A 14,742-nucleotide genomic window follows, 5' to 3' on the forward strand; every position below is an offset into this window, starting at 1 on the left:
ACTGGGAAATACAAATCTCATGCATAAATGACATTAAGGTAAAAGAAGCTTGACCTGAATCATAGCTGCTTCTGAAAATTATACTAAGCATCTGCCTATATATTTAGCGACTTCGAAGTTTGGCTTATGTACCCTTAGAAGCTGGGCTGTGTCTGGATTGTGGAGTCTAACAGAGGATGGTGTAAAAAGATCCCCATAAAAATTATTGTACATACTTTGCATGCATAAATTTGTCAAGCCCAACAGAAGACTTTCAAAATCTCTTATTTTGCGAGTCACTATTCATGTGCTATATACAAATCACACAGTCACAAAAGGGAATTGAGAAGGTCATGGGTCAGAGAAAGGAACATTCTTAAGAAGAGTTAATTAATAAAAAAAAGATTTCCTTTATTCTTTTCTAAGCATGTCTTACGTGTTTTAAAAAGTCATGGTTTGGGCTAAATAACATTGAACATCAAGTTAAATGGTCTTGAAATAGGCATATGCCACTCCCAGTTTGCCATTCAGGAGCAACTGAATCAGCAGCTAATTGTCCACTATCCTAGCATCAGATCAGAAGGGCAATATCATGCTTTGTAGGTAAGAGGTTTCCCAGAGCTAAATAGCAAAGGCAAAAGGCTAAGTATTGGGATTAGTAAGTGTTTATTTTAGTAACAAAGAATACAGGGAACAAGGTGATTTTGGTGCAACCACTGGGAACACTCATTCCTGCTTTTTTTCTTCCCTTGCATTCCCTCTCTTCAACAAAACTTGTAGGCAGACCTTTTCACTTAACTCTGTATTGAAAACAGCATGAAACCTTGAAAAGGTAATGGCTCTTGCTGCATTCCTTAATGTTTAGGTAAAAAGTTTTTTTTTTTTTTTAATGTTAAAAAAAAGTTTTAATCAAATTCAGCATCAGTCCCTCTTCCTAATTTGAACAACCAAATGCGGATAACCTTCAGTTATTTTAAGTGTTGTTTTACTCCTCTTTATCTTCCGCAGCTAATAAACCCATTTCTACTGAAGAGATATGGAATTAAACTTAGACTTTAATTACACTACCCCAAGAGGAAAATCTGCCTACTGGATATAAAGCACATGAACACCATTACCAACCAAGAAGAACAGAATTAATAGAGTTCTATATATTGAATGTATGACTATTAGTTCATTGCTGATTTCAGCAGGACCAGCTGTGGAGCAAAGCAGATAATCATACTTAAAATTTCAGACTGAGAAAATCAGAGAAACAAACAGTAAACCTATAAGGGGAAAGATACAGGAGGGGAGGAGACTGGACAGGGTATATTAGAAAACTTTATTCAATCATACTGTTAAAGAACTTAAATCTGGTTATGACCACAGACTGACATTAATCAAGAATGGCTTTAATGAAGACAGTGTCCTAAGCACTGTATCTTCTACGATACATCTAGAATACATCTTCTACGGAATAAACAATCTGTGTTTTGGTCTATCTTGTAGCTTGGGGTTGCCAGTCAAATTGTAAGTGCTATTGCAAAGAATGGTATTCACTATTCAAGGTACAGTGAACTGACTCACTTTTCTTTTGACTGATTGCATTTAAAAAGCCAGGGGAGTTTACAAATAGTTGTTTTCTTTGTATGTATTACATATTCTTCAGAATTGTCCCAGGTGTCAATACTTACCATATGTACAAAGACACGTTATAGGTAAGGAGACAAAGTGAGAAAAGGAAATAGATTTCCAGTCCCTTCCTATTAAAAACCTAACCATTTTTTTTGCAAGTATCTCTGCCAGTTCAATGCAACACTAGCATAATACACCATCAAGTGCAATCAATGGTATTTGCTGACATGAACATTTTAATTATGCATTACAGAAATGTAGTCAATTTTGGAGGATCTTTGTACTTGTATCCTCAATTCATAATTACTTCAACAGTTCCATATGTCATAGCTTGATCAATTGAAGGGCACAGGAAGCACTGATATATACATTACAACGGTACAATATCTGTAATAAAAATGCAGCACACAGCAATCTTCATTACCACTACTTGCAATACAGTTTAATCTGTGGTATTAACACCAGCGCTATGTACCTAGTGATAACAGCAGGCCTTGCCATCATTCCCTTGCAAGGACTAGCCAAATATAATGACCAAGAATTAAAGCCATAAGTTGTTTGAAAGTGTCAATGGACTTCAAAAAATAAGTGCCTGCACGGAAATAATTTCCTTATTAGCACAGGACTTTGATTTCCACACAAGGACCCTGCAATCAGAAATTTTTTCCACAGCTACATGAGCAAAGGGTTTTTCTATCTCAGCTCTGTTCTACTCCCACTTGCTAAACTGGTGTCATGCATAGCACAGCTGAGCTTTGGCTATGTAATTGGCAGGTCCTTCCATAGCAATGAAAAAAATTGTCATTGCTCAGGGCAGTTCTGGCTGCATGTTTAACACTAAAAGAGGCTGATGCAAGAGAGAACATGCCACTCAAATCACCTTTCACTGGGGTTGTGCAGGACTCTGGAGCATAAACACAGGTGTGTTAGTTTGAATTTGAGTTGGCAGCAGCACAGCAGCAACAGAAAGAAGGCTGACAGAGAAAGGTGAAATGTGATGGGTAGATCTAGAAGGTGTCAGTTCAGAGGTGGTATTTAGCAATACCATCTGTAAATGGGACCCGATGAGGTGGCCTGAGGACAGTCCATAGGACACAAAGGAAGGAGAATGAGTCTCAGAGCTCTAATGGAAACTGAAAGTAGACAGAAGCTAAAAAGAGCTATTTTGGTTCCAGGAATAAAAAGGAAACTAGCAAATCAGTCTAGAAAAAAAAAAGGGACTGACAGAGTATAGGATTTCAGAAAAAGCTAAGGTTATGAGGCCAGAGCAATATTCCCAGCATTGTACCGTTTTCATCTATACTGACACAGTTTCTCTGGGGGAAAAGCAAAGTCTGTTTAAAGGAAAATTTAAATATATATGTATATATAAAAGGTACTATAGCTTTTCCAGTTGCTGAAATAAATTACTATTTATATAGTGAAAAAAAAAAAAAACACCAACACCCATCTTTGCATAGCACTTCCCTCTCCCTCTTATGATCAACTTGACATGGCACAGCATATTGTATATCTAATCCCTGATACTGTATGGCAGTTTACTAACAACATGTAGATTGCACAATCATGTAACTCATTAGCAGAGTTAATGCAGACTTCATTGTCCCACACTGGAACTAGGATTCCTCATTCCCTTTCCAGGTCAGTGTTGTAAGAGAAGGGATATTCCCTCAGGCCTCTCTTACAGGTCAGAGGTTCTTAAACTTTTTGGCCCAAATTAGAATTTTCCACAAAAGCCCATTAATTCAGGTATTCTCCCAGAAGACAGAGGATGTAGACTTGAACCCCCTCTGAAAAAAGTAAGTCTTAAATTTGTCTCCCCCATATCCCAGGCAAGTATTCTAATTACCAAGTTATTGTAGAAGACTAAGAACACCTTTGGGAAGGGACAAGCTAAAAGAAAGAGTTTTGAAAGAAATCACTCAAAGAGATCCAGCTTGTGAATCTGAAGTGAAGCATATCTATAGCCTTGAATAAGGTGCCCAGACCTCCAGAAGAGAAGAATTAAAGATATATCCATGCTGTCTGTGCTTTTCATCTCACTATACATGAGGCAGCAGTCTAAACAATGCATCAGAGAATGAAGCCCCTTTCGATCTACCAAACGTTTTTGTTGCTACGTAGCATCAGCATAAGAATCCAATCAAAACAGAAAGAAATAAATTCTGTAATATTTTCTGTAATAAACTCACTCTTCAGAGTGTTAAAAAATGTATGGATTTCAGCTAGTCTGTTAAATCTGGAGGTCCCTCTTGTGACTCTTCACCTGGAAGAGTGGGACCAGAACCCAGCTTGACCAAAGATGGGTACTGAAATGTTTCTTATTTGCAGCAAACAGGAAAACATTTTGCTCATCTGTTCTTTTAGAAACACTAATGAAAACTAACAGTTCCAGGTGCTCTGAGAGTCTGTTCTTGGCACTATTAATATGGAAGACAGAATGAAACCACATACTGAAAGTAACATGACACAGTCCACTAAGTATTTTGAGACAGGGTTGTGGGTTTTTTCCTCTAAAAAAAATATGTTACTTTATCCTTGTCATTGCACTTTTACCTTCTGTCCTTTCAGTTCACTCACATCTTGATACAGAAGATCTATAGCAGGAGCTAAAAATATGTGTTATTAATTTGTATCAGCTGAACTTTTGTCCTATAGCTAATACAGGGAGAAAAAAAAACTTTTGTATATTGCATTTAGAGGACATTTGGTGGAAAGCAACGCCAAATTTAAAATCTCTTCCATTTACTAGTAGCAAAATAATATATCGTGTATTTAACCTGATGATTACTCTCTTGGACTGTCAGAGTAAAATATGACTTATTTTTAGCTAAAGATATGTTAACAAACATCAGTCGTATTAAAAAGATGAAATAAGCTACAGCAGTATATATAAATGTCTAGTAATTGCTATGTCTTAATAGGCTTTATTAATATTCCTAACATTCAGATGCTCATAAAACTTTTGGCAAACCAATCTGGTTTGGATACCACAGTGAAACTATTACTAAAAAATAAAGCCTTTTTCAGTTGCTTTATTTGAAGCAGGTGAGATGTGTAAGTGTGCATATTTTTTACACACAGATATGTATAAAAGCATTCAGCAAACCCTAGCCTGCTTTTGCTAACAATCGTGTTTATATAGTCAATTATGGTTATCTAGTCTTTAAGATTTGCCAGTTGTATTCCTATGAGAAAAATACCAGAAGATACAAACCTAAATGTCTAGACGCTGTGGTGAGGTGACCTTGGCTGGCTGCCAAATGCCCAGCCAGCCACTCTCCCACTCCCCCTCCTCAACATGACAGGGGGTTAAGATTGTAAGAAAGTAAGATTGAAAAGCTTATGGATTGAGATAAAGACAGGGAGATGACTTACCAATTACTATCATGGGCAAAACAGACTGAACTTGGGAAAATTAATTTAATGTACCATCAATTTATTAAACATACACACACACCTTCGATTCCCTTCTTACCAGGCCCAACTTCACTCTTGATTCTTCTACCTCCTCTCCAGCCCCAAGTGGTGCAGGTGGATGGGGAATGGGTGGGTATTGTCAGTTCATAATGTCTGGCTCCTTCCTCACACTCATGCCCTGCTCCAGTGTGGGAGCCCTCCCATAAGCCACAGTTCAAAAACTGCTCTAGCGTGAGCCCTTTCCATGGGTGCAGTTCTTCAGAAACAGACTGCCCCAGCATGGGTCCCCCACAGGCCACAATTCCCATGAGGAAGGCTGCTTGTACATGGGCTCCTCTCCACACAGCCACAGCTCCCACCAGGAGCCCACTCCTGTGTGGTCTCTCCACAAGCTTCAGCTTCCTTCAAGGGTCCTCCACAGGTTGCATTGTGGGTATCCACTCCATCATGGTCTTCCATGGGCCTCAGGGGGGCAGCCAGCTCCACCACAGTCTTCTCCACATGCTGCAGGGGAAAGATCAGTTTTGGTACATGGGCTGTTTCCAGTCAGAAACACCATCAGTGGATACTTTGCCTTACACAGCCAGTCCCACTCACCTCCATAGCATCCAACCCATACATGTGGTGGAAGCAGGCAGCATGATGGTGAACTGCTGACCACAAACAGGAGACTTTCTTCAGAAGCATTCAAGTCCTGCCTTGTGGAAGCTGCAGGCTCTGCTTTATTGCACTCTCAGGCAAGAGGCTGCCTCTCCATTTGCCTGCATATTAATGGATAGTGACAGAAATAAGTTACCACCACCTCCTGCAAAGAGATAATTCAGAGGAAGGAAGTATCCCACATCGCTCCCCATGGACAGAAACTACTCCAGGGATGTGCAGGAAGTGAGTGAAAACTTTCATACAAAAGATAGTTCCATCAGTACCCTTTTCCAAAAATGCTTCCAGGTGTTCAGGCCTGGAATACAGGGGATTTTGGATACAGGGATTGAAGTAGACTGTTCTTGTGCAATCTAGACAAATAAAAGGAATTTTCAGAATTCTCCAATTTTGGCTGGAGGCTACAGGGAAGAAAGAGACATAGGAAGTCACAGCATTGGCAAATTATATTGCTATTAATTTATGTTATGATTTCATAATAAATAATCTTTCTGTTCTTCTTTAAATGTCATCTTTGACACTGTAAAAGTTATTAAGACTTCTCAGCTATAAAGAAATATAGGACCTTGTCCTGTACAGATGGTTTCATTCTGTTGCAAAGATATTGCATTTTATTTATTCTTCTATTTTGACTTTACCTCTGCATCAGACTGTTCTGCAAGAACAAGATCCCGGAAGATGTTTTCATGTTGCTCCTTGGCAATGTTTTTGGCAGTCAACTTATTCATCCTGCAATGGATTTTTGAGGGCTCTTGTTTCTACAAGCTTCTATATGAGCTATTTTTGCTGGTCATTATGGTGAAAGAGATGCCCTAAAAATGAAATTACTATCTTGCAGCTACTTTTACCTTATTTTAATAAAGGTGGGACTCTAAGGAAAGAAGGATAAGAATTGTATCTGAATATGGCAGAAAAAGTCAGGTAAGGCATTAAATCTGCTGGGGCAACTATGAAAGACCATTCACATACAATTGGAACAGAGTTTTGGGGCAGAGTTCAAATACAAACCAGGCTCTACTCCAAACCCATGTGTTCCTGGCAAAAGCAGCAATGTTACATATGAAAGATGAGCAAGAGCATAAGCCATCACATAAATATAATTAATAGTCCAGACTCAGATGGAAGCAATCCAAGTTCACATTTCACTGAGACCCAAAGTAAGGTGATAGAAAAGATACAGCACAGGAAATTTAATGGCACTGTTTGCATAGTAATGTATTACTTACCATTAATAAAAGATTTAGAGTCTACCTCTTCAAAAATGCCCTTATCAATGCAGAAATAACATAAATTTGAAGATATTAAAGATCACTCCACCTTCCAGACCTGATCTTAAGGGTCTGGAGGAGACCACCTCAAGAGACTCTCTTATTGAAAAGGCATTAGGTAGGAAGGCACATTATGAAGGAAAGCACAATCTAAAAATCAAAGTGCAAACATAAATGTCACCTATAAGAGTCCAAAAGAGGTAGTTATGACCAAACTTGTTTCATGTACAGGTCCTTAAGTTTATCAAAATAATTTTAACCAAGCTTTCTTTTAGTTAACCAGCAAGCTGCCACTTTAAGAACAACACAGAAAAACAAGAGAAAAACATCTTTCCCTGGGTAAATATTGTTTTCTTGTTGTCACAGCCACATGAAAAGCATGAAGGCTGCTTCTGATTTGATATTGAGTGACATGCTTACAATTATGTATGGGGAGAAAAAGTCCCACTTATTCTCCTTTTCTGTTCTTCTCCCATCCCCCACCTTCCCCCTTTAAACTTTTCGCTACTAACTGCAGGTTGCTTTCAAATCATTTGTACTGTGATTCCTTGAAAAATCATTGTGAGGGAAAAAGGAATGGTATTCAATCAGCCCCTACTAAATCAAGCTGAAACTCCCTACCTCAGCCTGCAAGAATATCAAAAGTTCATCTCTATTTCTTGTCCTGTTGTCTTCTGTCACTTTCTGCTTTCTCCATTTGGCTTTGTCAATCTGCTGTTTCCTTTTTTTACTTTCCATCTTCATTCTCTTTCTCTGCCCTGCTCTTAGGGTGGCTCAGGCTCCTGCTCCCCATTAAAAAGACTCCCAGACTTCCTTCTTGAAAAATTGTTCTAAATAACCACTCTCCTGGAGAGTAATACGTTTTCTCTGTAACTTGATGCTGACATTCATCTGTACACACGGAAAGCCACCGACATCTCCTGCGTCTTTCTGAGCAATTTTGTCCGTTTTTTAGCCTGGAAGCATCTCAGAGTAGATGCCTCTATTCATGTTTCATTTATTACTTACCTGCTCTTACTTAAACTACTGATTATCCAGAAGTTTTTCATTCCCACATACTACAGAGTCTATAGGTAGGAGTATTTGCCAGTAAAACAAAAATTTATTTAAAAACGGCCAGTTAACAGAAAGACATGAAATTTCTAGATTTAGAGCTTGTCTTTGCTTTTCCGTGCAAGTGGACAGCAGTAACCATCAAACAGCACTGAGCACTAAAGTGCTGTGAGTTAGACTGGACAGAGAAATTTCTGCACTTATCATTTAGAGCTTTCTCAAGTGGAAGAAATCAGTATAACCAACACTAACTCTTCAGATAAAGCAAAAGTAACAACAAACACCCTTATAATCCCACGTGGTTGTTCTTGAGCTGTTGGTCAGATGATCTTGCACCTGCAAAATCCTGGTGTTCTTGTGGTGGTTCTCATGGGAAGTGACTACCACCGGTAGGACATCGCCCTTCTTTCCTTCGCTTTCCTTTACCTACTGTTTTCCATATTTGTTTATGTGACAGAAAGATAAACACAGTGCAAAACATGGTAGAAAACCACTGAAATACTTCATAAATATTATGCAAGGACACGTGAACACAGGAACTTAACAGATAAACAGGATGCTATGCTTGCACCTGGTTAGCACACTCCAATCAGTGCTAACAACCTCATAAGCAACAACCACCTTGGGAAACTGAGCAAGACCCAGTGAAAACCATGAAACCCATTCCAATGCATGCCATCACCTACAGATCCACCCATGACATTTTTTCTCATGTCACATTGCCTCAATATCCTTTCTGCAACAACTATGGACAAATAGATACCTATTTACAAATTAATACTATAGTATTTATTTGGTTGGAGCACTTTGATTTTTTTTAATCAAATTTATCTGAAACAAGACAGTAATAATGGCAATTTGTCATTGCTTTACCTGCCTGCACATAAGTTGAAACTCAAACATTTTCAATGTGGCTTCCAAGCAGTAGGAGGTTTCTTTTAGCTGTCCCCTGACACCTGCTAGCTTCAATGACAATCATTTTGATATGTTTCTGGTTTCCTTATGATAACAGAAGAAGCTCAGCATACCCTGAGGTGCAAGGCTGCCTTTGAAGCAGCAATCTTTGCTGGAGACCATACATACATAGATACTCTGGTACATGCTCCAGTATATTAGTGATTGGTGTTTAAAAAGTAAGATATAATAATAAAAATTCCCTTTTCTCTAATAGTGTCTATTTTATATAGCATTAAAAAAAATACTTAATGCTGAATTAACTTATCAGAAAAATCTGTTTCAGGACTGGGATGAGGGGTGCTTTTGTTCTTTTGCTGTCTAACACTGTCAAGTTGCAGATGTCACGTGCATCATGTGGCATGCCTAAAAATCTCCAGTTAACAGCAAGTAAAACACTTTGCAACTCCTGACTTGATCTGATGCACTAATAGCACAGTGAGCTTTGGATTTCTTTTGGTGCCAGGTATTTTTCTAAACCACCTAAGTTAAACCCACTACATGAAGAAAATTAAGACGCCAGTCAAGACAGCACGAAGCAGCGATGACTTACCACTATATGCAGTAGAGACATGCTGATTATCATGCCTTGTCTGCCTTTGCTACTGTTTTATAAGCTGCTACTGATACCCTGATATGCTCCAGCTTTCGTAAACATGCCCAGACCTTTTCACCACCTGTTAGGGTAGAATATTGCTAGATTCTTATGACCGTAACAGCTGTTTACTCACTTTTTATTCTTACTATATTGGGCTGAGAGAGGAACTCATAAGTAATCAGGCTTATAGCTGGTTCCTCTTAGAAGAAAAAATAGAGAGAAGCTGTATGCCAGCTTGACAAGAAACCCAATGCACTTTGTTTTCTGTCATTCATTTCATTATTAAAGTTTAGCTACATCAGAACTAGAGAAGTGTCACTTCTTTAACAATGTGACACCTTGAAAAGAGGATTAAAATATTTTCCTAAAATGTGTGTAAACAATGGTGCCTCTTTGCTCTCTACATTTCCTTTATTTTCTCACTTTGATTGTAGATTAGCCTTACTACTTGTGCACCTCACTCTCACTTCTCTTAGATTGTAAATCCACATAAAGATTTTGTCATGTCTTATATTTATTTCTGGAGAAACATTAAGGTGAATTTTGATGCCATCTACTCGTTAGAATTAGAAATGTGTTACATAATAAAGCACGATGAGACAAAGGGCAGAAAAAAGATATAAAAAAGGCTAATGAAGAGAGTTTCCAGGAAAGCATGTAGGTCTGAAAATGGAAGTGGCCTTTTTATAAAAGGAAGTCATTATTGCCACCATTGCTTTCATTTCTAACATTTGAGTCTGTTTCAAGTCTGTCATTTCTCAAATACTTTGTTTATACTTGTATGAGTAGTAAAGAAATTTTATTCCTGCATTAAAAAATCATAAGCTTAGAACACATATACAAGTATTTACTGAATTACTAATAGTAATTTCAGTCTTTCCTACTGCTTGTGACACATTCCACATTTCCAGTAGTCTTTACTATGTATTGACTGATGCACTGAATTGTTCAACAGTTCACATCCAAACTTCTTTAACAAAATGGAAAGAAATCTCCCTGGTATCTAAAATCTAAAAATCTAACACTTTTGTGATTCACCTGCATTTTCACAGACTTCACATTGATGACTGACCCTGTGGAAGGAACAATACACTAAGGCAACAGAAGGACAGTGAATTTTGCCATGATTCAGCTAGCTCAATTTTGAAATTTGCATATAGGCAAATTCTGAGCAGGCAGAGGCCTAAACACTAACAGATTTATACCACTCATTTCAAACACCTATACTAATGACCATTTTCAACTTTTTGACCATTTAATTTCTTATGCATCTACTCCCCCTAAAAAATCAAAATACCTTTAAATTTTAAAAATATTGAAAATTTAAGCACACACAAAATACCATTACTAGGCTTGCCTGACAAGAAAGCAACTCCAGAGACAAGCAACAGCTGCTGCTGAGCCAGAACTTTGTTCAGTTTTTCTGTCTAAATGACAAGCGGTTTAACATTTCTTAGATATTAAACCAACACTTCCCTTGCGTTAAACGGATGTTCACATTTACTACTACCATTGAACCCAATATTGAACTAACCTATTACGTACAAATTCTTGAAAATAGTTATATACACAGACCTTATACCATATATAATATAGGACATGTGGCAATACAGAGGATTCAAATCAAATGAAAAAATGAGTTATATATTAACATTTCTTTCTCTTATCAAACTGCCGATTTGTCACTAAGCATGCAATTGTGCATTAAACTTGACATCAAAAGCCATAAGAGCTTCCATTCCTCTTTTCTGGGGAAAAAAATAAAAAAATAACAAATAATGAACATACAAACACACAAAAACAGATTTGTCCTCTAAGTGAAAGATCCCTTTAACCATTGTAGTTTTTGAATCCATTCCTGTGCATTTGAATAGCCTGTTTATTTCTCTGAAAAAAAAAATACAGGCAGAAAGCATTTGCTTTCAGTGCAGAAGTAAAGCTAAGCAGGCAGCAATGTCACTAGGTATGAGCAATGCCCTTTTTCATCAAGATGGAGTGTAGCAGAAAACTTGAGCCACCATAAAAATCAGACATAAAATATAATACAGAATGCCACCTAAGTCTTGCTAAGTTAAGGTTTCTGATTTTATGTACTGCTTACTCATTATTTCTAGTATGTTTTTAAATACAGAATAACTCAGTCAAGAATGGTTCCAGCTTACTGGTAAGACAACCATAAAATTCATTAAGAAATAAATGGGGATAGCTGCATATAGTATCTTCAAGATTCATTAGGACGATTAGATGTTAAAAATTTAAAGTCAACCCTTTAAAGTGAACAGTCCAACATTAGTCCATATCTCTACAGTCTGAGGAAGATTTTAATACTCAGCTATTGGCTAATAAAATGTATTTCCCTTCCATTTCTCTCATGCTTGCAAGAACATACACAGCAGACAAAGTCTGACACTCCTTTTTTTTGACAGTACTCCAAATCTTACCATTAAGTGTTAGGAGCACTCTGCACAAAATAGGCCATGCAAAGGTTCTACCTCTGTGTCATTAAAAGAGCTCATCAGTCATGATCTCGATATTACTGCTACCCAAAGCCCTAATGGGTGGGGGGATCTTTTGAGAAGAAAATCTGACTAGTTGAACTTCCAACTACTTCTAGCAGGATTTAATCAGTCTGCCTCTAGCACATCTGGTATGATCCTCGCCTTCAAAGAACCTTTAGAGCAGTAGCCTCCAGCATGCAGATCCGCCCTACGCTCTTAAGCTTTTTTTTTGTTTGTTTTTAAGATTTAAGGTGTTAGACACTTTAAGGTGTTAGACATTTAAGGTGTTAGAACTGAAAACAGGTAGAAGTGATTTAATCAAGATGAGCAAAGGAGCTCTAAACAGCATGGGCCTAGTTTTAACAGTAGTTGTGCCAAGTTGGACTGACAGGAATAACCTACTCTGTAAAAAGCAATGGTAAATAAGATATAACAGAGCAATACATGAACTATGATTATTCAATAACAGCATTAGAAACACTAGCTTAAGAGAGGTGCTTCTGTTCATTATTCAAGGAAAATGCTAGTTTAAATAGGTAAAAAAATTATAAAATAGGAAATTCAGACTGCGATAGTGCTTCTCCTGTGCTGTATATACATTTGCACAGAAGTTCCCACTTATGGATACACTGAAACATCTCTAAAGCATAAGAAAAGATTAAGGAAGTTAAGGAAGATTTCCTCCCTGAGATTAGCCAATTGATAGTGATTTGTGATGTATTTATTTTAAAAGACAGAAGGTGACCATAAAAAAATACAGTCATTACCAAATAGAACATTTCTCAACCATATGACAAAGGTACTTACTGAAGTTTCCATCTTAAATGAGTTGTTTGTTTGGTTGTGTTTTTAGGTAAGATAGCCATTATGCATCAGTGTCAAACTGCACATAAACATTACATAAACACTATTTAACACAGCGAACAGCTTTGCTGTTTACAAGTATGGCTGCTACTTTGATTTCTCTCCAGCATTTCTCCTGAAGATTTTATTCAGTTAAAAGCTTGTATCAAAACATTATCAGTTTCAGCAGATGTTGAAATATGAGGGATTGAAGAAGGGAATGTGACCAGGTCTTGAACTCTTTATTACAAACAAACAAAAAAAACTTACACAATCAAAGACATTTTGGAAAACCTCATGTGCTTTCTGTTATAAGGCCTGACTGGTGCCTAGCACAAATCTTGTACTTCCAGCTTCTCTTCAGTCTGGGACATATAGTAAGTAATCAGTCATGCAGTCCAAACCTTTAGAGATTTTAAGCATCTGCTAATCAGCATAAGAGCCATAAACAACAGTAAGCACGATAAAATCTGAGCATATTCATGAAACCTTGAATTAAAAGCAAGTATTGTAGTTTATCACTTTGTTGTAGCGTGTTGTTTTGTAGTTTTTTGTTGCTTATTCTTGTCATTTTTGCTTATTTATGTATCATTTTATTTTTATTCTAACTCTTCAAACAAATATTCCATGATGTGGATAACTCGCATCCATAGGAAAAGGGGACAAATGTTGACAGGCAGATACCATCAACTCTATTATCTCATAAGAAGTTATCAGTTACTTCATTACTAATAGCTACACACCATAACTTTGGGGGAATTTTTACTCCAGGTAATACTTGCAAAGTACGTTCCCAAAAAGTAGCACCTAGAGGACAAATAAGGAGCATCTTAGTCAATTGACAGATCTCAGTGAACATGCAGCAATTCATGACTGCTCTCGCTGCTTGACACATTTTGCAAGGCCCTTTCCATGCATAAACTTAAGATCCTCTGGAAAACACCATTCTGCTGATCACTTTGCTTGTAGGAAATCTGTCAATTATGAAATAGGGTTGCTTACATAATTTTGTCTTTTTTTTTTTTTCCATTTCCCTGATATCTCTACTTGTTTGTTTTATTCATAAAGTTTCAAACAAGATGAATTATCTTTAAGCATTTGTTAAAATTCTGTTCACATAGGAATTTCACAGAAAATGTCATGCAATAAGATAGGTGCATTTTTAAAAGTCTAATTAAAGCCATCAGAAAGAAATGACCTAAGGGTAGGAAGAGCAGTTAATGGATGTTTCTTGTCAGAAGTTATGAAATGTGTTTTAGCAATGGGATTAAACATATCCATTGAACCCATCGTGTCATACTAACATTCGTTATTTACTAGTTCAGTCTATGGGAAAGAGAAATATTTCTCCCTTTTTGTAGTCAGGAAGCTGCTACACCTCTGGTGACACAAGATCAGAAGCCTCTCTAAATTAGAAAAGGACAGTTTGACATCTCTCTAAAGCACATAGATTATCCTCTTTGCTCACCTCCAGCCTTCCTAGGAAATCTCTCAGACTTCCTTGCTACCTCAGGATGAAAAACTGGATGGAGAGCCTTTCTTGGTGACAGGGTGCTCTAGCCACATGCTGCACATCTACCAAACCACGTCAGGAGCCTGAAGGATGACTTAGTCCTCTGACCAATATATACACTAATACATGCCACTTGCCTTACCCTGAGCTCTTCAAACAGAGGACAAAATGTAAAAAGCTGGTTTTGTTACTACCGCATTTCAGAAGAAAAGAACAACTCAGGTTATTTCCAAACATGGCGTCAGGTCTGCATATACAAAACAGAGACGGATCCAAAGTTCTGAGCCATGCATATGTTCAAGAGTAAGTTTTGGGTAATGTATAAATAATTGTGTTACC

The 14,742-nt window shown here is 37.4% G+C and overlaps 1 protein-coding gene across 17 annotated transcripts in view; it reads right to left on the bottom strand.

Moving 5' to 3' along the window:
• LOC308194362 (uncharacterized protein) overlaps window positions 1-14,742 on the bottom strand; it is a 230,823-nt gene that overhangs the window by 174,643 nt on the left and 41,438 nt on the right. For all 17 annotated transcript variants that reach the window (XR_013950465.1, XR_013950466.1, XR_013950467.1 and 14 more), the window contains exons 3-4: window positions 5,614-5,777; window positions 5,057-5,520 (exon numbers count right to left, since the gene is read on the bottom strand). Coding sequence is in view for 4 of the 17 variants with exons in the window: in XM_080590234.1 (XP_080446360.1) it covers window positions 5,057-5,324 (268 nt within the window). In the remaining 13 variants the exon portion in view is untranslated. The remainder of the gene's footprint in view (window positions 1-5,056; window positions 5,521-5,613; window positions 5,778-14,742) is intronic.

Source organism: Anser brachyrhynchus, assembly GCF_964034855.1.
Source record: "Anser brachyrhynchus genome assembly, chromosome: 4".
In the NCBI taxonomy this organism is placed as follows: domain Eukaryota; kingdom Metazoa; phylum Chordata; class Aves; order Anseriformes; family Anatidae; genus Anser; species Anser brachyrhynchus.